Here is a 22,124-nt window from a genome sequence, read left to right on the forward strand (position 1 = left end):
AGCGCCTTGAGTGCCTTGTTGGTGAAAAGCGCGATATAAATAAACTTGACTTGATTTGACTAGGATAACAATTTTCAACATTTTGTGTGCTAAGTTGTAGTAAATGTCTGTGAGTCTCAGTTTGAAACAATGCAACTGATTTCATTCAGAGGTTTATTCATGGCTGTTTAAAAACAACATAAAAAAGAAGTTTTACACGAGAACAAATCAGACAACAAAAGGAGATATACATTTGGTCATTGGATTAAAAATCCAGTCTCCATCTAAATAAACAACAAAGAAATCTCACTTCATGTGAGTTAACATAAAAACTAATGTTTATCACTTTCAATGTTTTTGTATATATATAAATTATAAAACCATCATAATGTATCTGTTTAACAGGAGAACCTTGTTCTCCTGTTAAAGCATCAGTTCTGGTTGGGATCATAGACCATGACTTCCGTTCATTGATACAGAACCTTTTACTCCACAAAATGATTGGAAGAAGCTTCACTGTTTGGCCTCAATTCTCCTCCTTCCTGACTTATTTACTACACTGTCGACCCAAACATGGTTCTGTTGACTGGCCATAAAATAATACAGACAGGAAACCATGGTTCCCTGAGTGAGGTTCAATACTCCAACTGGCATAGTTACTGTAAAAGGCAGGTAAGGCAGAAAGTACGACAAATGAGCCAAACAATAAACAGGGATATTTGAAAGGTTCTGATTGGATCCCTGGGGATTAGCAAGTTTGACTCATTTCTTTCTACTTCTATAGGCACACTAACAAAAATAACGCAAAGCTGTCATTTCTTTAACTTTCCTTCATCTTGTTGAAAACACCTCATTAGCCATTAAGTTTAAGTGCAGATTATTGTTAAACATTCGAGACAAACAAGTAACTGTGCAGCTTCACTTTTTCACAAAGTCCTTGAACATAACAACAGTCGGAGTGTCGTAAAACCTATGTGCTATGAAACACTTTCGGTTTCATAGCACATAAAGAGTACCTTGAAAACATATTAAATTAAAAAGTCAACACAGAGGGCCTACTTCACTGTCTCCCAAAGATATGACTTGTTTTTTAACAATGAAAGTATTTAACGTATGTACCTTACAAAAAAGTATTTTCCCTAAAAACCGACTCTTTCCACTGGCTGCCAAGACAAGACTTCAATTCAACAGTCTAGAGAAACAGTATTGATCAAAAACAAAACAATCACCCCCAAAAAGCTAACCACAACATGAATGCCTAAGGCAAACAAGTGGTTCACATCAGCACCTGATCAACAGCAAGCGAAGGAGCTCCACCGCCCAGGGGTGCAAACATTTTGATTCAAAGAAATCTGATCCCACCCTAGAATCAGACAAGCTGTCAAGGTCTTTAGAAACTTTGATTAAATTTTTCTTCATCTTACCATCTGGTTGGCAAGATTTTATTATACAGGCATATAGGAAACTTGCCATAGCAACGGCATCCCAGTGTGAATGTTTAAGGCCAAGTTAGTGGTAGATTGTCTCCGTGGAGTCTGGCAATCAATAGGTTTGGAGATTGATTCCCCCTTTCCACAAAACGATGTGCCTTGAGCACGGCACAACTGTGGACATTGACAATGGGACTTGAACTAGAAATGCAGTGCATTATTTAAATGTATTTGCAATTTCAAAAAAATCCTTTTTAAAAACATGTTAAAAAGGCTTAAGAGTGGCAAGGAAAATAAAAGCTTCCATATTTGAAATTCCAAATCTTATTTTAATGGGTGTAACATGCGCAGGGAAGATCTGTTGCCATTGGACACTAAAGACACAAGGAAAGTAGTTAAAGTAAAAATATTAATCTTAAATAAATAAAATTATTCATCTAATCAGGTGTGTTTCAGGGGTGTGTACCTTCTCTGTTCTCCCAGTTAATACCCCATTTTGAATCATAACCCAATTGCCATTATTGTTCTCTGATCCATAGTCCACAATCAGTAAGCTAATCTGGTAAACAAAAAAAGCCACTTAGGGAAAGATAAAGTATATATAAAAATAATAAGAAAAGTTAACAAAAAAAGCATTTCTTGTTTGAAGAAAGCAAATATTAAGGCAATCAGAATGGGAGGTAAATGTTATGAAAGGGAATTTCAATAAGACCAAATGATTTTTTCTTCGGCTTTAAAGAGCCCATTTCCCCTCCTTAAGTAAAAGTTCCCTTCGTTTAAAGAGGAGTTTAGTTGAACTTTGTCAAGTTTGCTGAGAGTGGAATGTTTGCTGGTTTTTACATCTGGATGGGAGGATAACGTCAGAGCTAATACTTCAGCAGCAGCAGCTTTTTTAACAGTCTTCACCTCAGCTATATGAGAGGACTTCTGGATGATGCAGCTGGTTGTCCCGGAGACGCTGTCCTTCCCTTGTGCCAGGTTGGTCAAGGCCATGGCGGCGTTCATCTCCTTCCAGTACGTCTCATCTTTGGCCTTCACCTTCTCCTCCTGCGTAACTGCGACACCACCGCTGCCACTGAAGACGGCAGAACACGCAAACCCGCAGAGAAAGAACAAAAAAAGACAGCGTTCCAGCTCACGTTCAGCTTGTGATTAGACACAGTTTATCTGGGAATAGAAGGTCTACTCACTTGTCACATTTACTTGATCCATGGTCTGTGGTTTCTGAAAGCAGAGACAGAAAAAAGGTCAAAACACAGAGTTCTGTGGGTCAGAGGAGATTCACTGCAACCTTTCAGAACCTGCATGTTCAGCAGATTTCTGTATCTGTGTGTGGTTTTTGTCTTGTGTTTTGTACTTTCAGTGAACACCGTGTCCTCAGCAAACATGCTGCTCTGTTTTCTCTCTTTACTCAAGATGCTGGGGAAAAAAGGAGGTTTAGCAACAAGCCTTCAAGCATAAAGGTGACTGATAGGATGGAGCTGAAAGATGTTCCTGATGTCTCCTAAAGTCCATTGTGTAATATTTAGTTGGGAAACAAATGGACCCCAGCCAGCATAACAGTTGTCTGAATAAATCAGAGTGAAAAAGACTGAGGAACGGATCTGAGAGGGAATGAAAAGGCAGCGAGTGAGTCAGTGAGAGAAAGATGGACGCCTGCTGGCTTTTTCTCCCACCCCCTCCTCTAATGGGACCAATCTGTGTCTCATCTGTGAAGCATTAGTGAGGAACAGCAAAGTCATTCAACAATGAAAGCTAAGTTGTCTTTAGGGCAGCTCTTTAGAGTGTTTACTTCAGCATGCTGTTTACTGAGAGGTGTTTTTAGACCTCAACCTGTCTTCTGTCTGGCGTCCAGCCTTCACTCAGCAGTGAAATTGATAACACAAGCTTGGAGTTTCATGAGGCATAAAAAGAGAAGAAAGCATCTGGATCTTCAAGCTGTGGAGCCTCCAGGCAAATATCTTTAAGGAGGAACTAAACCCCAAAATCAACTTTTTTTTGCAGATAAACAGTATGAACTGGGCCTGAAGGGTGCTATCTTTATGTTAGGTGCTTCCCTCTTAGGTTTGAACGGTGGTTACTGCAGTTGAATTTTCCTATTGATTCAAGCGGTACAGCTTGGTACATGCTTAGGTCACAGCCCCCGGTTCGGATATAAAACTGTCTCACTAAAACACACGCCTCCGTAGCGTTCCTCCACTACTGCGACAGCATCGTTTGGGCATCGTCGAGTTAGCGCCTTGAGCCAGCAGCTCGTACTGATAAGGCTCAGGCTCACTGGGCTCCATAAAGCCTCTCTTAACGTCCGGAGAAGAGGGGGGTGAAAAATCCTTCACTTCAAAAGATCTAAATGTGGCGAAACTACCAGAGTTGCTATGCTCACTATCCATGTTTCAATGTACCAAAATAAGCTAGCTGCCCCTGCTTAACCCCTCCACTCATCCCCCCATTTGACGCTGCCCACTTTGGTGGCATTTTTCAAAATTTAGCAATAGACAGTGGAGAAATAGTAGGTGCAGTCTATTTTGATCTTAAAAACGCTTTTGATACCCTAAACCACAACAACTTAATACAAAAACTATCTAACTTTATAGTCACACCTAAAACTTTACTGAGATTTAAATCATACCTCAGTTCTTACGCTCTTCACCTCGCTAAGAACACCTCTTTGAGTCAGGCTAGCTAGCTGCTGCTGGTTAGCTCTGTGCTTCTTTCGGAAGGCTACTTGGAATTAGTTCAACTGCTTTTATTAGAGTTAGTCGCTGATGCCTACTGGTAAGCGTGTCTGCCTGCAAAGTACTAAGTTCAAGCATTTCAGTCTGGCTTTTATGGTTCAGGATGAGCCCAAAACTAACACAAGCGAAGCAGAAGTAGTCTATTTGACCCTGACCACAGGGATACGGCTTCTCGCTTCATGAAAAGGACTAGCATCAGGCTTGTCCCATCTGTCTCGAGATGGTTCACACTTGCAGAGCGTTGGCGGACCCGAAGCATGTGCATTCTGTCGCCAGCTTCATCGCTCGACCCTGGAGAGACGGGTTAAATTCCTCAAAAAGCTGCTGGGAGAAGCTGATGTCTCACTGCGAGACCCACTGCTCTCCGAGTCAAAAAACCCGGTTTCGTCCAGTTCCGACGAGGATGGCTTTTCGGTCAGAGTCCTCGCTTCCAGCTGGGCGGACCATATGGAGTATCTTGACGGGTTAGCCGATAATGAAGGTGCTCGGTCTCAGCTTCAACTAGAACCCCTTCAGGGAGAGGAGGACATGCTGGACATCGGTTTGGACGTTAATGGAGTTCATGATGAGGATGAGCGTCTGCCAGGTCAGGCTGCCACTGCTGCGTCATGTCTATTTATCTCCCCTTACTGTCGCCCAGCTGATACCCTGGACATGGAATGGCCCTCCCTACCTCCTGCGGAAAAGCCATCGCGATTCGCCGGGTTTTATCTCACCTCGGAGCTGGCCTGCAGTCAACCCCCATCTACCCATGTTCCCAGACTTTTCTTCTGAGTTGATGTCTACATGGAAAAAGTCACTGTTCAACCGTGTCATGGTGCCCGGTTATGGACAGTTTCTGGACCTGCAAGGCGTCGAAAAAGCCGGACTGGGCAGCGTGTCTGAACCTGTCCCAAAATCATGGTGTGGGTGGTCCAACATCGCTTCCATCTAAGCACTGTAGGTTCGCCGCTGCTCAATTGGAAAAAAAATTACAGAGCTCAAGCAACCACCGCTTGTGTCCTGAGCTCCATGACCATGCTGCAAATATATCAAGCTATGCGCTTGGTGGAGCTTGGACCCAAACACCGTTGGAGAGCCCTCTTATGCCGCTCTTAAATGAGGTGAAGATCACCGCTGACTAGATCCTCCATGTATCCCACTGTGCAGTGCCCTCCCTGGGCAGAGGGATGGCATCAATGGTGGTTGCGCAAAGGTGCCTGTTGCTGACGCTCTCTGACAACCTGGATGAACCAGTGGTAGCCGACGGGTTGTTTAGGGAATCTCTCAACGACGTACAGGCAAAATTTGAGCTGAGAAAAAAGCAGACCAAAGCGCTGCGCTGTATGATCCCCGGACGTGATGTGAGACCCAAATCCAGCTCGGATACTCGCAAACCGGCTGTACGACCATCCCCACCAAAGAGGATGACGCAGCTTGAGCTTGAGCTATCAGACGGCACAGCTACAAAACCACGGCCAAGCTCTCCGAAAGACGGCCTGGAGCAGGCGTCCTCCTCCGAGACTTAACGTCCCAGAAGAAGAAGACACTGTCTTCCTAGTTGTGGGACTCAGCTTCCGGCGCAATTTCCAGCAACAGTGCTGCAGGCCAGTCGCCTAGTTGCATGTCTTCAAATGTTGTGTGCATGCCGATGACCACCCTGTTTTATTGGTGTGGTAAACACGGCAGTAATGGCCCAAGCAGCAGAGGTTTTGAGAGTGGAAATAAATACACTGTTGGCAAAAGGAGCAATTCGTTCCCAAGTTCCCGAGTTGGAGACGAACAGAGGTTGGTACAGCCATTAGTTTGTTGTTCCGAAAAAAGGTGGTGGGCTTTGTCCAATCCTGGACTTGAGAGTTCAGAACAAATACCTCCGAACATACAAGTTCAAAATGTTAACACTCAAGCAGCTTCTGAGTGCTATCAGCCCAGGGGACTGGTTCACCACGATCAACCTGACAGATGCTTACTTTCACATAGCGATACACCCGGACCACAGAGAGTTTCTGAGATCCGCCTTCGAGGGCAGGGCTTACAAGTAGTTCATACTGCCTTTCGGTCTGTCTCTCGGCATCGCATCTTTAAAAAATGTGTGGAGGCAGCGATAGCACCTCTCAGAGAAACAGGCGTCTGCATTTTGACTTATCTGGACAACTGGGCTCTAATAGCCAGTTCCAGAGAGCAGGCGACAGTGCAGCTGTATCAGGTTCTGTCACACATTCAGACTTTTGGTAAACTCTCAGAAAAGCTTGCTGATCCCAAGTCAGCAATTTTAATTTCTCGGTCTGGAAATATGTTCCCTAAAGAGCAGAGCAAATCTGAGTGAGGCAACAAAAGTTGCTGCCTCACTCAGTTTTGGTTGGGACACAAACTGCGTTTCCAGAATATCTTACTACTGATGGGTATGATGGCATCTATGATTATAGTAGTACCACTCAGTCTACTGAAGATGCACCCGTTCCAGTGGTTGTGTACAGCAGCAGAGAGCTAACGATAACAACTGCCTGTATGTTGGCTCTCTGCCCTTGGTGGGAACCAGAACTGTTGTGGCAAGGTTCGCCAATAGGGAGAGTAACCTTTTGCAAGGTGGTATCCACGAATACCTCCCTGAGGGGGTGGGGGGCGCTGTGCCTAATTCACAGACACTTTATGTGTCTGTGAATTACGCCCACCGAACCACACTAACACTCACACACAAACAGCTTTAATGACACATCAGACTTTTAGCTGCAGGTTAATCCAAAGTGTCTTTAAATCAGAGTCAGATTTCAGTTCCCAGTTGCTGCCTGCTGCTAAAATGACTTTTTTCATCCAAACAAAGAAGTCACAGAGCTGAACAGACACAAGGTCTGATCGTTTAGGATCATAAAGGAATCACTGTTCAGTCAATACTTAGTGCTGAATTAGTAAATTATCTCTGTTCTGTCTATCCATGAATGATGCAGCTCAGCTGAAAGTCCATCAGTTTCACCTTAGCTTCAACACACTGAGACAGAGATCTTGGTTCACCTTCATGAAGAACTCCCTGAGGGTTCTGCTCAGCTGTCCAGGAAAGTTCTGTGTCCGTTTGTAGAAAGTGAAATGACTTTATCTGAAATGATGAAGGTCGACTCAGTTGGACCCACACAGACAGATCTGACCTCTGTAGATAAATGAAAGAGGTCAGGTTTCCTCTGAAGCAGCTGATGAGGAACAGAGTCGAGCTGAAAGCTGGACCATCTGAATGTTTGTGAGCTGTGCAACCACAGCTCTGGTTCAAATATGGCAACATGTCACCACGCAGCCTCTCTGAAGACTCAAACAGAACCACCTGAGGAGTCCGAAGTTCCAGCTACGCTTTAACTCCACCAATAATAACACACTGAATCAAATGTCATATTTCTGAATGAGCAGACGTCTGACTGCTTGAATTAATGATGTCCTTTAGGTTTAGTGCAACAGGAAATGACAAACCCTGATGTTGGCTGATGGTACAGTATCTTCAGACTGAGCTGCAGTCTTCAGCACATGGTCCATGAGTTCTGCCTTTGACCTCCAGCATCTTTGATGCATTCATTTCTTGCTGATTTGTTCTTTTAATATCAAGAAGAATCTGTAAATGAAGTTAGAGATGTCTCGGTGCTGCTGGATCATGTTCTGCTCTCCCCTCTCTGTCTGTCTGGACTGGTGCTGAATAACTCTAGCCAAAGACTTCATGATGATGATGATGACCACATGAGCCTCTTATTGCTGCTGTCATACAGAAGGTCCAAAAGAGCCAAAAGCAGCCTGACCGTCCTCCACCAGGAGCTTTCATCTCAGCTTTCTCTGAAACATTCCTGGGAATGATCGGCTCTTGTTTGTGGAGAACTAAACGCTTACATTAGGGAGGAAAAAACCAGCAACCACAAGAAAACATTATTCACATTTGTAAGTGTTTACATGTGGACAAAAACAGCCTTTTTGGGATCTGGAGGCCAAATGACATGTTTGTGCAGCACTTACTGCATCATTATGTTGCAGTTGTTCACAGTGGGAGCTGAGCTGCCCTCTTGGTGGATTTCTGTGTGCTTTGTGTCCTCGCTGGGTCACACCTCTGCTCTCTGGTTAAAGCTCTCCTCCCTCCTTCATCCGTGGGGAACACAGAGGCTGTCCATTGTTCTAGACCCGGCCCGGCTTTTAAAATGGAAACAGTTTGTGTTTTCCACAGAGCCGGGCAGTGTGGCTCACTTTCCCTGAGCAGGCAAGCAGCTGTGTTCCTCACATCTCAACATCTAATTGTGTGACTGTGATTGTCCCAGAAAGCCTTGGCGTGCCGACCATTTAAAAACCATCAGGCTGAGAGGCTTTTTATTGCTCACTCCTCCAGGTCTATGTTGGGGAGCTGCCTGCGTGTAAACTGTGTCTGTGTTGATGTTTGGGAACTTTTCTCTGCAGCATCGCAGACAGAATGAACACAGTCTCAGTCTGCTGCTGTCCTCAGTTTACCTCCAAGAAGTAGTCAGAACCCAACATCCCATCATCCTCCAGTGACAGAGATCCACCATCTGATATTTTCCTTCCCGTTTCTCTGTCTGTTTATCCACCTTCATGAACATGAAGCTTTAGCTCAGGTTCATGCCAGGATTCTACCTCACCTCTGCCAACTCCTCCCTGTTCCATTACCTCTGCAGTAAATACTCAGGTGTATATTTGATCATTGCATTCATGGAAAAAAAGGTTTGCTGATGATTCAGTTATTTTCCAGGAGAAAAGATAAGTGAACCATGTGATAAGTATGTCGTCACAGACCAAAGAAAGGACATATGAACTCGATGGAGGATGCAGGAAAACAGTCTGTATTTTGATCCAACATGCTTGTGTGTTTCAGACTAACTGCACCTTGTTTACATTTAGAAACTATTTCAAGAAGCTCTTGAACAGCCTCTCAGGCTTTCAGCAACTATGAGAACCAGATTCAGCAACACAAACAACACGTTAAATGAAAGGAAAACAGAGGGAGATGGCAGGAGAGATATTACAGATCATGCTGAGGGACAGGCAGGTGGAAATAATGGACTGGCTGCAGGAATTCAACCAAACGTACAGAAAGAAGAGGAGAGGAGGCAATGGTCAAATATGAAGGATGTGGTGTGTGTTGGACAGAGTTCCTTGAAGAGAAATAAAAATGTAATTAATGCGTCTCCTTACCGGCTCCATAAACCAAGTTGGCCTCAGCTTCAGAGGAGGACGGAGACAGCAGCTCATCTTCGTACTCGTTGGAGCTGAAGGAGCCAGAGTGGTTCCTCTTGCGAGCGTCCATGACGGCGTTGGCCACCATGACGTGCCGCAGAGAGTCGTTCAGGTAGCGGTGCAGCAGGCTGCTCTTGTACTTGGGTGGAGACACGTAGTCCTCGGCCAGAGAGGCGGACTCCACGGCAGAACGCAGCCCTGGATCCATACCTATGGCCATGCCCACCATGGAGGAGCCCTCCTTCTTGATGACGCTCTGGTACAAGGGTTTGCTGAGAACCTCAGGACCACTCTGTGTCCTCTGGGGGTTGTCTGCATCTGTGACATCAGGACATACACACCTGATCATTCTTTAGATGGAGAAAAGGAAGTTTTCTCCAAAGCAAGAATGATCTCCCAAAACCTTTACAACAAACTTCTGTTTCTATGTTGATCTTTAACACCAGCTAAAAATCATTTTTATTCAGGCCCTTGTCCTAACTCTTAAAGAGGGTCGGTCCAGCTCATAGGAAAGTTATTGTCTCTGCAGATGTGACTCTTTCAGTGTTTTCCTGGATCTCTAGGAGACCATTCCACGATCTAGTCCTTCACTCAAAGAGTTACAGTAACCTAAATGAGAATTAAAGACACTTTCTGTGTCAAACTGATTGAATGTAATGTAGACCCCAGGGATGTCAAGCTCTAGTCCTCGAGAGCCGGTGCCCTACAACTTTTTGATGTGTCCCAAGTCCAACAGACCTGAACCAAAGGACTGAATCACCTCCTCATGAACTCAAGTTCTACAGAGTCCTGCTAATGACCCAATTATGTGATTCAGATGTGTTGACAGAGAGACACATCTAAACGTTGCAGGATGCCGGTCCTTGAGGAATGGAGTTTGACACCTGTGCCTTAACCAGAAGCCTTGGTTAGGAAAAACTAGTCTTTACCACTGAGGTACTCTGTTACCACAATTCAAAAGCAGTCAACAAGTAAACCAAACTTCCCTAAACACACTGTAGTAACCACATAGGTGTCACCATCCTGAGGTGTTTGGATTTTGATTTTCTTCTTTGTGTATTTTGACCATTTATTTGCTGCTTATATGTTCTTTAGGTCTTGTTTTCTTAAGTTTGTTTGCCTGTGATTATTATTGTTTGGTGTTTCCTTATTAGTTCATTCTTTTGTGTTTATTCTAGTGGTCTTTATACATCTAGAGTTATTTCCTGTTAGATTCCTTCTGTGTTTCTGTTCAGCTCCTTCCTGGTTAATTAGTCTCCCTCCTCCAGCTGCTCTGTCTTTCTCTCTGCCTCAGCTGCAACTCATTTCCTCTCATTTTTCTCCTGGTTTGCTTGTCTACATGCATGTCTCTGTATATAACCTCACTGGTTTTCTTAGTTCTTCTCTGGCTTCTTCCGTTGACTTCATGTTCCTTGTTGCTCCGTTGCCCTGCCTATTCCTACGCTGGTTCCATGTCTTGTTTCTGCATAACAACAGTATAAGTCCTGTTATTTTACTAATTAAAGTTTTCTTTAATTCACTGCTCAGCCTGCATTTGGTTCCTTCCTAAACTAAACATGACAATAGGAGCTTTAATTGTCCAAATATTCAAAACATTCATCGTATTTTTCTGTAATTAAAGGTTCAAACAACTTTTGTTCAATAAGTAGTAAAAACTATGTTTCAGGATGAGGCTTCTGCTAAAATGTTGTGGGAACTTCCTTTACAATCTGGAGTTTACTGTGGCAGATTTGAACCAGTTTACCATCCAGGCTTAACAAAACCAGACCATGAAACTACCACCACAGGAGCTTTACTTCTGCCAAAGTCTAAGCTTCTAATTTCTAACAAAAATGTTTATTTGGTCTCATTAAAGCAGATCCAGGAAGCTGTACCTGGGTGTGATTTACCATCCAACAATCAGAAAGGCCTTCACCTGTTTAAATAGTGACCCTGGCTTCCTTTGATAGCTTCCTAACTTTTATGAGACTCACTGTTGTGGTGATTTCTGTTGGTTGACACCAGCCCAGAAGGAAAACTATGTGTCTGAATTTATCTTTATTGGTTCGTCTCTTAGGTCTGGTTTATTCTACTTATAGGGAAACCTGAAGAGACCCTCATCATCAAGTCACTCACTAATCCTAAAAGGAAAAATGAAATGTCTCATTGGGTTTTATTTCTCTTCTTGTAGAACTCTTGATGGTTCAAGAACATCTGCTGTTGGTCACATTTATGCAGACCCAGAAAAGACTGCAGCATATGGCCTGTATATATTGTGATGTATAAGTGCCTTAAACCAGTGACACTGAATGGTTCCAGTCTCTCCCTCCTCATCTGTATCTGGGTCACTGCATTTAGGTCACAGCAGGTTTATGGCTATAAAGTCACTAAAAACAATAAGTGTGAGTGCACATTGTAATGACTCATTTCCTCCATCAGATGCTGGACTCCAGGTTCAATTATTTTCTCAGTTCTGTTCATCCACCCTGACTTAGAGTCTGGTTACTTTGAGCTAATCTTTAATTCAAATACCAGAACCAGGAGATTCCAGCCTGGCACTCCTGCCTCCATGTTGGCATCAGCTCCAGAACAGAAATCCCAGCCAAGACTTCAGACCCAATAACAAACCATAATGGATGGTGGTCCATTTCTACTCCATCTAAACTCTACCTCCATTCTCTGCTGAAACAAATCCTTCCCAGAGTGCTTTGCAGATGAAGAAACTGAATTAAAGCCCAGCTTCCTACCTGATGTCAGAACAAGAGAAAGATAAAACTCTGCTGAAAAAACAGAACTCCTCTGGCAGCAGGAAAACCAATTCCCTTTAGATACTGTCGCTGTCAGGAACGCTATTCTGGGATTTGGGCAGGTTGGATGTTTTATTCAGCCTGGTCCAAATTAAAATGAGAGCTTCCATTGATCAGAACCACCTGGTTCTCCTTCCTCTGTGATGAGGTAGAATCCAGCATCTCCTCTGTCACCAAACAATCTGACCTTTTGATTTAATCCAATAAAAGCATCAAACTTTTCTCCTCATCAGGACATCATGTCTGCTCTAGATTCCAAGCAGAAACAGGCTTTTAGTTTCACCCTGGATGAGCTGCTGCAGCTACAAAACAAGTTGGACCATTTCAGGACAGTAAGAGGAATGTACACACGGTCAGCGGGGTCATATCTGCTCCCAGAAATAGTCTCTGGAACCAAAGCATAGGCTTAAAAACATAATGGAGGGCCTTTCAGCTCATGGGCCAGAAGTGGGAGCAGGCTGAGGATAGCTTCATAACCATAATGTGACAGGGAGAGGAGTCAGGGAGATATACGGAGCCTCTGGTGGTACAGCGGCCTGCGGCAGACACAATACAAACACCATGCACACATTCCTCTGTGAGCCACACGCTCAGCTTCTCCTCCTCAGACACTGAGTTAGAGATTACTGACACCACAGCGCTCTTCCTTTCTGCTCATTCACTGCATGACTACTGAACTCTGATTTTCTAACGCTTCCTCACCTTGTTATCTGTGCCGCCAGAGAGCAGAAAAATGTCCGGACCTTCCAATGAGAGTCAGCATGTGTGCATGTGTTTGCAGTAAATACACGGCTGACAGAGAGAGACTCATTTCCAGTTGTAGGCTGGAGGCAGAGGTTGGCTCAGCGGGGTGTCTTAATGCCAGCCTGTCGCTGTCCGCCGGCCGCCGTGTGTCCCTCTGCTGGCTCGCCATTTCTACACAGAACATGTTTCTGGACCACATCAACTGACTTTGGGACAAACAGCGGGACATGGCTTGAGCTTTTCACATGTCAAGTAGGACGCTAAATGTTATCTTGACCACCAGCATCAGGTTCAAACCAGGATCTGTAGCCTTTTGATAACAAAGTTCCTGATTTGATCTAAACTTTCCACCATTTATAATAACTGATAGTTCACTAAAAGAAATATGCACAAGAAATCACATCCAGGCAAGAATAGGCACTATGTGATGACACAGGGACTAAAATACTGATCGTTTTACTATTATACTTTAAAACACGACTCTTCTGCAACAGGAAATAATGTTTTTACTACAGCTCAGCTCTGATTGACTGAAACATGTGGGTTCATTTCAGGAAGGTAGTGTCAGTTTGCAGCTAAACATTAATGTGTCTTTATCAAAGGGATTACTGAGACTCCAAACTGGGTCAGAACAACCTCAGTTTGAAGAATCAGGGAGAAATTCTGATGAAGGAGTCAAGCTAACAGCGAATCAGAGGGCGACCCAATAAAGTAAGACCCTCTGCATCTAAAACATTGTAAACTGAAATCTTTCCAACTATCTTCTAATAATTGTTCTATTAAGTACTTTTAAATCTCAGACGACTGATTAGCTGTCATTATTTTCCTAGCTGAACAACATCTGCGTTGCTAGGCTAACTGAATAATGATTGCTCCTCCGTCTGACCAGCTCAGTCTTCCAGGAGCTTCTCCACATCTTCATCCAACAGTTTTTGCTTCGCAAACTAGAAAGTAGCAACAATATAAACAGGAAACTCAGACCTGAATAGATCCTACTCTTAGTAGCTGTTAGCTTGACTTCTAGGTGACAAGACCTGCCTGATTCTCTGAACAGTGATCTCTCTGACTGCCATCTACTGCAGGTAAAATACTGACAACTCAGAAGCACTCCTCACAGCCCCACTTCAATAACATTATTCTGTAGACTGCAGCCAGCTCCATCATATGCAGAGTTAGATCGCTTCATCCTGTTCAGCAGGGGGCAGAAATGATCAGGCCCAAGAGTTTCAGCTTCAGAACAAATGTTCTCTTCAGTTTGATCATCTGCAGCATTTTGATGCCAAGCGGCCACTTCTCAGAGCTCCTGCAGCTGCTTTCTTTAGAGCACAATGTGAGGCGTACCTTCTGAGCAGCTGCCGTCACTGCTGACACTCAGCCTCTCTGCGTTGCCCTGAACGTATTTGTTGTAGAGTTTGATCCTGAGCGCCCAGCTCAGGTCCGGCTGCCTCACTGTGTTCTTCAGGCGTCTCCTGGCGTTGGCAAACCAGTTGGAAACCTGAGGGGGACAAAGCAGGAAGTGGGAACACACAGCAAACAGGAACACATGTTAATGTTTGAAACCACACTCCTCCACATCCACAGCCAAACATCATGTGTCCTCCTCAGTGAAAAGATCTACTCGCTGCCCGCCACGAGTCTCAGTGAGAAAAACAGCAAGAGGAGCGAGACAGAAGACAGAAACAGAGTCAGTCTGCAGTTTAGCTGCAGCTCTCTGAAACTGAGCTTTGAGGAACATCCCAGACGTTCTGCAGAAACGCTGAAGCCTCCCATCTTTTTTCTATTAACAGACGGCAGACGGCCAGTGAACGCATCATTTCATGAACTAATGCTCTGACTGAGACACACGTCCCCATCCTGTTTCTTCTGGACACGTCCAGCCTTTCTCTAATAAGACATTTTTTCCATCATCGTCTTTAAGATCCAATAAAAGAGACATTTGAGCCGCTGCTCTTCCTTTCGCTGGGACAGGAGACCTTTAGATGTTATACTGGAATAACTTTTCATGCTCCATAGACTTCAAGCTGCTTATGGACAGCCAGGGACAGGGGCCTTATGCTAGAGTACTTAGTTTTCAGATCCTCTCCTTCAGTATTAGATTTCTCCTTAACTAGGACCATCCCACGTTCTTCAACTTGTAGCCCAGCGCTGTGGCACAGCAGGCAGAAAGCAGCATCCAGTTGGCCAGCGGGACTGGGAGGAGAGGAGGAATGAGAGCAGGCGAGGCGTGGGACGATGTCCTCAGGAGGAGTGGAGGACAGACGGCTGTCAGAGGGATGAGAGAAAACAGAAAGGATGGCCCGCCTGTTTAGAGAGATTGAAAAGAGAACTAATCCAGCTCTTCCAGCCGTGGCCTGTCTGTAGCCGAGAGGAGACAGCATGCAGGCATGGAGATGGATTTCAGGAACGATGGAGAGACGGCACCGGATCATCAGATCCAAATCACAACATTACATGGAACAAAGCTAACTGTTGTGCTAAAACATGACAGATTTAGTCCTTGTGTAACACCTGCTGCCAGGTCGGCCTTTCCAGGGAAAAACACACAGGAAGTGATGCGTTCAGCGCCACTGGCAGCCTTAACAGCGGTCTGTCTGGACTAAACAGTGGAAGAACTGGGCTGTTCTCAGCAGCAATCAGTGGAAAGACAAAGACACAAGTGTCTACAGTCAGTCATCATGGTCACATCTGAGTTCATGTTCACACTTTGGAACAAAATCATCTCTTGTTTAGTCCAAAAAATGTTCAAAAAGGCTGAAAGGTCAATGATTTATTTCTAATTGGTCGTTTTTTCATAAACAGCTAAAAATGATAAAAATGTAAAGTTTTTCTTCCTTCTCAAGCTAAAAACAAAGAAACAGGTTATTCCAACAAGAAGAAATCAGGAACAATAACTGCTGAAGATGTTTCTGCTTTTTTAAGAACACTTTTGATATTTTTAGAGCAGCAAACACTGCTGGGCTAACACTGTTCTAGAGCAGCTCATTGGTCTGCAGATAAACTGCGTGCAGGTTAACCACCTGAGTATAAGCCTCTATTGGACGAGTCATAGAGACACTTTTAATTATTTCATGATGGACTGTAGCTCAGGAATTAGGAAATGATTCAATAAATACTGAAATTATTATTGGTGATTTAATATAAAACTAATAAATAGGTTTTCTTTCGATATTTACAATTTTTTTCATTTAATACATTTTAAACACATTTATCTAAATAATTATTAGTTAATGTATTTATTACACTTTTATAAAAAAATCACAGGTTTAAACATTTATCCGATAAATGATTTATTTGTTAGATTGTTGCACTTTGACCCTCACCTACATCCCTTTTTAACAAATCCTTGACCTTCCACCTCTGACCCCACTGCTGATATTTGCCCTCAGACGTACGCGTGTGAGAGGCGTGTCAGTGTGTGTTCGGGTCGCAGCGTCCCGGAGTCCAACACAAAGCGGTCCTCCTCACTCTGCCTCGCTCTCAACTAAACAAACAGCTCCAGCGGCTCAGAAATGAGAAGCAGATTAAGCACCGCGGCCGGCAGCCTGAAAACGCTGCTGCAGACTCTCAGAGGCCGGATCAGTGACCTTGTGAGGAAAATGATACTCCTACACACACACACACACACACACACACACACACACACACACACACACACACACACAGCTGCACATGTCAAACACAAACATGCATTTAGTGCTGGGTGAAAGTGAAAGAAACAACTCCAAGACTGAGACACACAGCAGAGAGCAAAGAAGCTGCAGGAGGATCTGGAAGGCAGAGGAAATAACACGTCAGCCTGCACAGCTGCTGCAAGATGTTCAGGAAGAGTAAAAACCAACTTAAAGCTGAAACATCTAAACTCCAGCAGCCTGATCACACTCATGTCTGCGTGTGCACAAAGCAGGATCTGACTTTTCTTTTTTCAGAACACTAGAAAGCGGCTCACCTGGACCAGAGTCATCTGCGAGCCGAGCGCCAGGAGGATTTTCTCCGTCTTGGTCGGGTAGGGGTTGTCTCTGTGCTTGTAGAGCCACTGCTTGAGCGGCCGTGCCATGTCCTGCAGGGCCTGGCGCTTGTGACGCACTTTGCCCCCGCTGGGACGACCCCTGTGCACCAGCAGGGACAGAATTTAAATGCAGGCAAATAACTAGACACATGTCAGGGTGAATTCATCCAGAACCTAAAATGATTACAGATTAATCAGTAAAATATCTTAAACCCACAGGAGGAATGACTGAATCCTTCCAGAGGAACTGATTTCCAGAGGCTTCACTCTCACCTGCAGCTCCAGGTTTTCTGAACCTGTAGATGTCAGTATGGTGCTGCACTCCACTTCTCCCTTTATCTCCCAAAAAGGCTCCACTGGCTGCAGATGGAACAGATTTTAGCCAGACCTCAAAGTGGGCCTGAGGTTCAGGTTCTCCAAATATTTTCCTTGTAAGCTGGACCAATCTGAACATCATGGAGCACATTTCACTCTTAGCTCTGAACTTTGGATTTAAATCTCTCTTAAACACCACATCCAAACTTCCAGAGCTCTGTTTAAAATGTTCTTCATTTTTATCCAATAAACAGGCTGCCAGACTCTGGAGGCTCTGTAAGGGTTCATGGTGACCAACAGCAACACAAGCACCATGCATGATGAGCAGCTGAAGACTCCACACTCAGGAGCTACTGATGAGCTGGAAGGACCAAATAAATCCTCCGTATGTTTTTTTCAGCTGCTGGATGAACTCTGGAGTTAGGCATGTTGTCTGTCTGCTACATTTCCTCCTGAATAACCGTTTGTTGACCACTGTGATGAATTCACCTCAATATAAAACACTGTCAAGGTGGGGTATGCATACCACTAAAGACTGTTGATGTATATTCTATACGAACCACAGAGAGCATTGGAGACCCTTTGCCAGCATCTAGTGGTTGGAGTTATACCTAAATGTTTCTCTCATTTGCAAACTAAATATCTGAATTTATGTTCATATGAGCTATTTTCAAATAATAATCTGCAGTTAATTAGAATCTGGTTTACAGCAAAATCACAAATAAGGTTTTTTTTATCATACTGTAGAGCTGCACGATATATTGAATCGTAATCATCATCACCACATCAGTTTGTGTAAAATCACAACTATGAAGAACTGCTTTGATGCAATATTCAATAGGATGTTATTTTTCCAGTTTGGGGCATCTCTGTGTTTGCTTTATATAAATTTGGATATTTGAATGGATGCAGCTCTCCTTAATGCCCGCAGCAGATGCATATATTTAGTGTCTGAGATGCAACGCTCATGGAGAGTGGTAGGACCATTGTATTATGGTAAAGAAGAAACAGCGATGGAAAATCTAGGTCAATCATAATCAACATTGTTATCGCAATTTTCAACAATAGCATCACAATGAAATATTTTCTGAAAATGCTGCAGCCTCAAGTTATAAAAAATGTATCTAGTAAGACAGAAAGAGTTCATAGAAACTTAGATCCACCTTAGACTGACTGACGCTGTGCCAACATGTGCTAATGTGCAGACTTTGTTCGGTCACCAAGTCAGTTTTCATTCATCCAGTTTTAATCACATGTAGATATTATTAATACCTAAACTAGCTACATTTAAATAAGGCTTAAAATAATACATTTCATAAATACAAGTTGTTTGTAGTGACAGTCTTCATCAGAACATTTGAAGTTAAATGTTTAATAGAAACAGATTATTTTCCTTAGGAGTTCCATTCAGGACTGAACTGGGACCTATTTTGGTTCTTATTTGATTTTCAGAATAATCAGATATTTTATTTGCAAATACATAAATAATAAGGGCTTCATCTTATTGATTTCTATGATGCTGGATGTGGCACTTTATACATATATTACATACTTTAATGTGCAAATTTCTATTTACATTTTATTGGGTTGTATGTCATAAATGCGAAATGTTTATTGTAGAAAAAATAAAAACAGCTTTTTGTGGGGAGAAAATAACTGTTCAGATCAATTGATTAATCGAATAATCAGTGAAAAGATTAATTAAATAAATAATCCTTAGGTGCAGCTCTAATTCGTGTCTCTGCTGCATCTTAATTCTAACCTGAGCTGTGAACATTAAATCAGCAGCAGTTTGGGAAACAGTAAAGGTTTATTATCTGATCTGTCAGATTGTTCTGCATTACAACCTCAGGTCCAAAATATTTAGAAATCAAAGAGAGCGTCAAGAAGCAGGAATCTAAACGGAGACGCGTTTTAATTATTTTTAGCCAAATGTGGAACAGATGCGTATTTACGCGAGGCTGCAGAAGGATTTCCATATTTATAGATTTACACTAAAATGTCTGCTGTCAGACTTTTATTAATATTTGAAACCTTTCATTTTAAACAACTCTAGCCTTTAAAATTCGCTCTGATTTAGATGTTTCATTTGCTGCGCTCATTTTGCGCACAAACCGCAGAGATATTCCCAGAGATCTGAGGAAAGTTTTCTTCTTTCTCGCCCAGCTAACGAGTGACCCACTGGGTCAAAAGGCTCACAGATATTCCCCCCGTGGGTTTCTTCACGCATTCCAGCTGATCTGCATCCACACATGCTGAGCAGCAGCCTCTAACAGAACAGAGAGCCTCACATACCCGCTCCGCCTGTGTCTGACCGCCTGGTTGTCTCTGATGGCCGGGCTTCTGCAGAGGAGATCTGGATGTTGGCCGTCGATGACTTCCAGGTAATTTCTGCTGCTCATTTCCACCTCCTTCGCCTTCTCCTCGAACAGGACCTGGCTGCTCAGCTTGGTAAACACCATGGTGTTCATCTTTGGCCGCTCGGTCCGCAGATCTCTCCCTCTGCTGCGCACAAATTCAAAAGGTGTGTGGAGGAAAAACTCTGTCCCCGCGTCTCTCCTGTGGCAGAAAATATCACATTTAGTTTGTGGGAATCAAGTGAACTAAATCCTCCATATAAGCTCCTTCACATTCAGTGAGCTTCAGAGTTAAAGGCTGCGGAACAGCGGCGCTCTGACGCTCCATTTCAGTCTCTCTTTGGAAACAATCCCGAACCAGAACCACTGTTTGATTCATTCAGTGTTTGCGCAAACCCCCCCTTCATTCTGCGCACATCTCACTGCGCATTAATTAGTGCAAACAACTGATAAATAAATGTGGGATGAGTCGGTGCCGACAGCGGAACAGTTAGACTGGTTCCAGGTCCACTTTACTGCTGCGCTACGATAAAAACCCACGGAGAGACACGGAGACTGTGGATGGTGAAAGTCACATTTATTCTACAGGAAGAAAATCACCTGAATTCTGTTAAAGCGTCTCTAAACAACAGGGAATATGTGCAGTGAAGCTGCAGGAGGTTTGGACTGGAAACTGATCCAAATGGATTCCAGTAGAACCAGAGATAAAGCATCTTAAATGCTGTTTCTCTTCTTCCTCTCCTGAGCTCCCAGCCTGGAAGCCATGAACGCCTTATTTCTTTTCTTGTCCATCTTTCCACGTTTGAAACAAAACGAGCAACATTCCTGCTTCAGAAACGGGACCTGCTCTTCCTCTCCGACTACAATCTCTCTGCAGGTTCATGACTATTATCTGCTCATCTGTCACGGACGTGGATCCATCAGCAGCAGCTTCGTGGAAAATAGCTCAAATTGTTCCTTGACATCAACTAAAATAATGCTGGCAGTAATGTGATTGAATCCAGGAAAATGACTTGTGTTCATTCAAAGTGGGGTTAAAGCAGCTTTAGGTGCGCCTTCAGAACCTATGAGCCCGTCCTTTCATTAAACATGTGAGTGGATCTGTGGCAGTTACCTTTCCCGGCTCCCTCCTGCGTCTCTCGGCTGTGCTGAACAATAATCCTGCTCCCAGCCGCCCATGCCCCGCTCACATGTTCCCCGCCTGAGTTTCTGAGCTCGAACCACCCGGACCGCCGTCTCCTCCTCCGGTTTTATCCGGCGGCCCGGGACTCTGAATATCTGCGCCTGCTCATGTTTCCTTGCACACAGCCTGAGCCTGCGAACATCCTGCTGCTGCTTTACGCCGGTTCAGGGGCAGCAGCCCCCAGAGGAAGGAGAGGGAGGAAGGCATGAGTCTGAAAGAAGCAGGCTGTCTGTCTGAGTCACTGAGCTCAAATGTTACTGAGGATTAACGATCCAATGGGCCAATAATGTCGTTTTAGAAGGTGCTGTGCTGCTATTGATGGAGGTTCATTTGTTATTATGTCAGAAGGTTAGATGGATTTTAGCTGCTAAAGATTCAAAGTGTGATTTGATTGGGCAGTAGGAAGCAGCAGCTGCAACTTTAACTTTAGGAGCAGAAAAAAATAACATTTTCTAATAAACAGATATGCAAATATAATAGTTGCTGACTTTAGGAGCAGAAACAAAGATAAAGAACAGCTGCTACTGGATCTGCATGTGTTGTTCCTGTTTATGTTAGCTAGCATGAGGACTGTAGTACAGCCAGCTGCAACAGGAGGTTAGAAAAGTCCTTGTTAGTTATTTGCTCTCTAAACCAGAAACAGTTTCAGCTAAAAATGTTGCAGTGAGAGTGTTCAGTAGTTTTTATTATCAGTGTTGCTGAGGATGTTGCTTTAATGTTGGTGATTATTAGCCAGGATAATGGAAGTTCCCCCAGTGATCAGTCATATAATGTCAGAGTTTGAAGGATGGAAAGACTGTGAACAACTGAAGCATAACATTATATCATGCTGGTTTTTAGTGTTTATTATATTTCTCACCCCAAAGACCAACCAGAAAATCTATTTTCATGGACTGGAAGTTGCACTTGATCCAAAAAGTTTCAGATTGTTTCTGGGCAATTATTGAATCCACCCAGTCTACTAAGCTCTTTGGTGATACTGGTGACCTGTCCAGGGTGCAGACTGACCTCACTTATCGATCACTGAAGACGGAAACCAGCTTCCCTGAAACCTGAGCAGGAACAAGTAGGGATGGATGGATGGATGGATGGATGGATGGATGGATGGATGGATGGATGGATGGATCCAGCAATAGTATCTCAGTGTAAACAAGCATTATTGCCACTTTAATCTATCTGAACTCATTTGCTTGGATCCAGAACTTGTTCTAACTGCTGATGAGAAGATCTAACAAACACATTAAATGTGCAGCTGAGCACCATTAAAGAGAAGAAAACACTGAAGCAAAGCAGCCCAGCTGATGTTTCTACAGCTCTTGAATGAAGATCCGGTTAAACCCACAGTCTACAACAGACACTTTACAGAACAGTAAACCTGCTGTGGAAGCTTGTTAGAGAA

The 22,124-nt window shown here is 43.7% G+C and overlaps 1 protein-coding gene across 2 annotated transcripts; it reads right to left on the reverse strand.

Annotated features, from left to right (window-relative positions):
• Positions 1 to 389: 389 nt before the first annotated feature.
• Positions 390 to 20,914, reverse strand: LOC124858408 (homeobox protein Mohawk-like). Of its 2 annotated transcripts, none has more exons than XM_047350434.1 (7): positions 20,657 to 20,914; positions 19,481 to 19,690; positions 16,811 to 16,970; positions 14,206 to 14,359; positions 9,293 to 9,652; positions 2,600 to 2,633; positions 390 to 2,484 (listed from the first exon to the last, which is right to left on the reverse strand). In XM_047350434.1, the coding sequence occupies exons 1-7, from the start codon at positions 20,719 to 20,721 to the stop codon at positions 2,112 to 2,114; spliced, it is 1,356 nt and encodes a 451-aa protein (XP_047206390.1). In that variant the 5' UTR covers positions 20,722 to 20,914; the 3' UTR covers positions 390 to 2,111. The 2 variants fall into 2 exon arrangements, with proteins under 2 accessions (XP_047206390.1, XP_047206389.1); XM_047350433.1 differs by having other exon boundaries at positions 19,481 to 19,744; positions 20,657 to 20,906.
• Between the last annotated feature and the right edge of the window lie 1,210 nt (positions 20,915 to 22,124).

Source organism: Girardinichthys multiradiatus, chromosome 21, assembly GCF_021462225.1.
Source record: "Girardinichthys multiradiatus isolate DD_20200921_A chromosome 21, DD_fGirMul_XY1, whole genome shotgun sequence".
In the NCBI taxonomy this organism is placed as follows: Eukaryota; Metazoa; Chordata; class Actinopteri; order Cyprinodontiformes; family Goodeidae; genus Girardinichthys; species Girardinichthys multiradiatus.

Bases quoted from the DNA above. Each gene is read 5' to 3' on its own strand.
- LOC124858408 (XM_047350433.1), bottom strand. From the start codon at position 20,721: ATGGGCGGCTGGGAGCAGGATTATTGTTCAGCACAGCCGAGAGACGCA. The intron at 16,971-19,480 runs GTATGTGAGGCT...GCTGGTGCACAG, and splicing joins GTCAGACACAGGCGGAGCGG to GGGTCGTCCCAGCGGGGGCA. The intron at 2,485-2,599 runs GTGAGTAGACCT...TGCCGTCTTCAG, and splicing joins GGATCAAGTAAATGTGACAA to TGGCAGCGGTGGTGTCGCAG.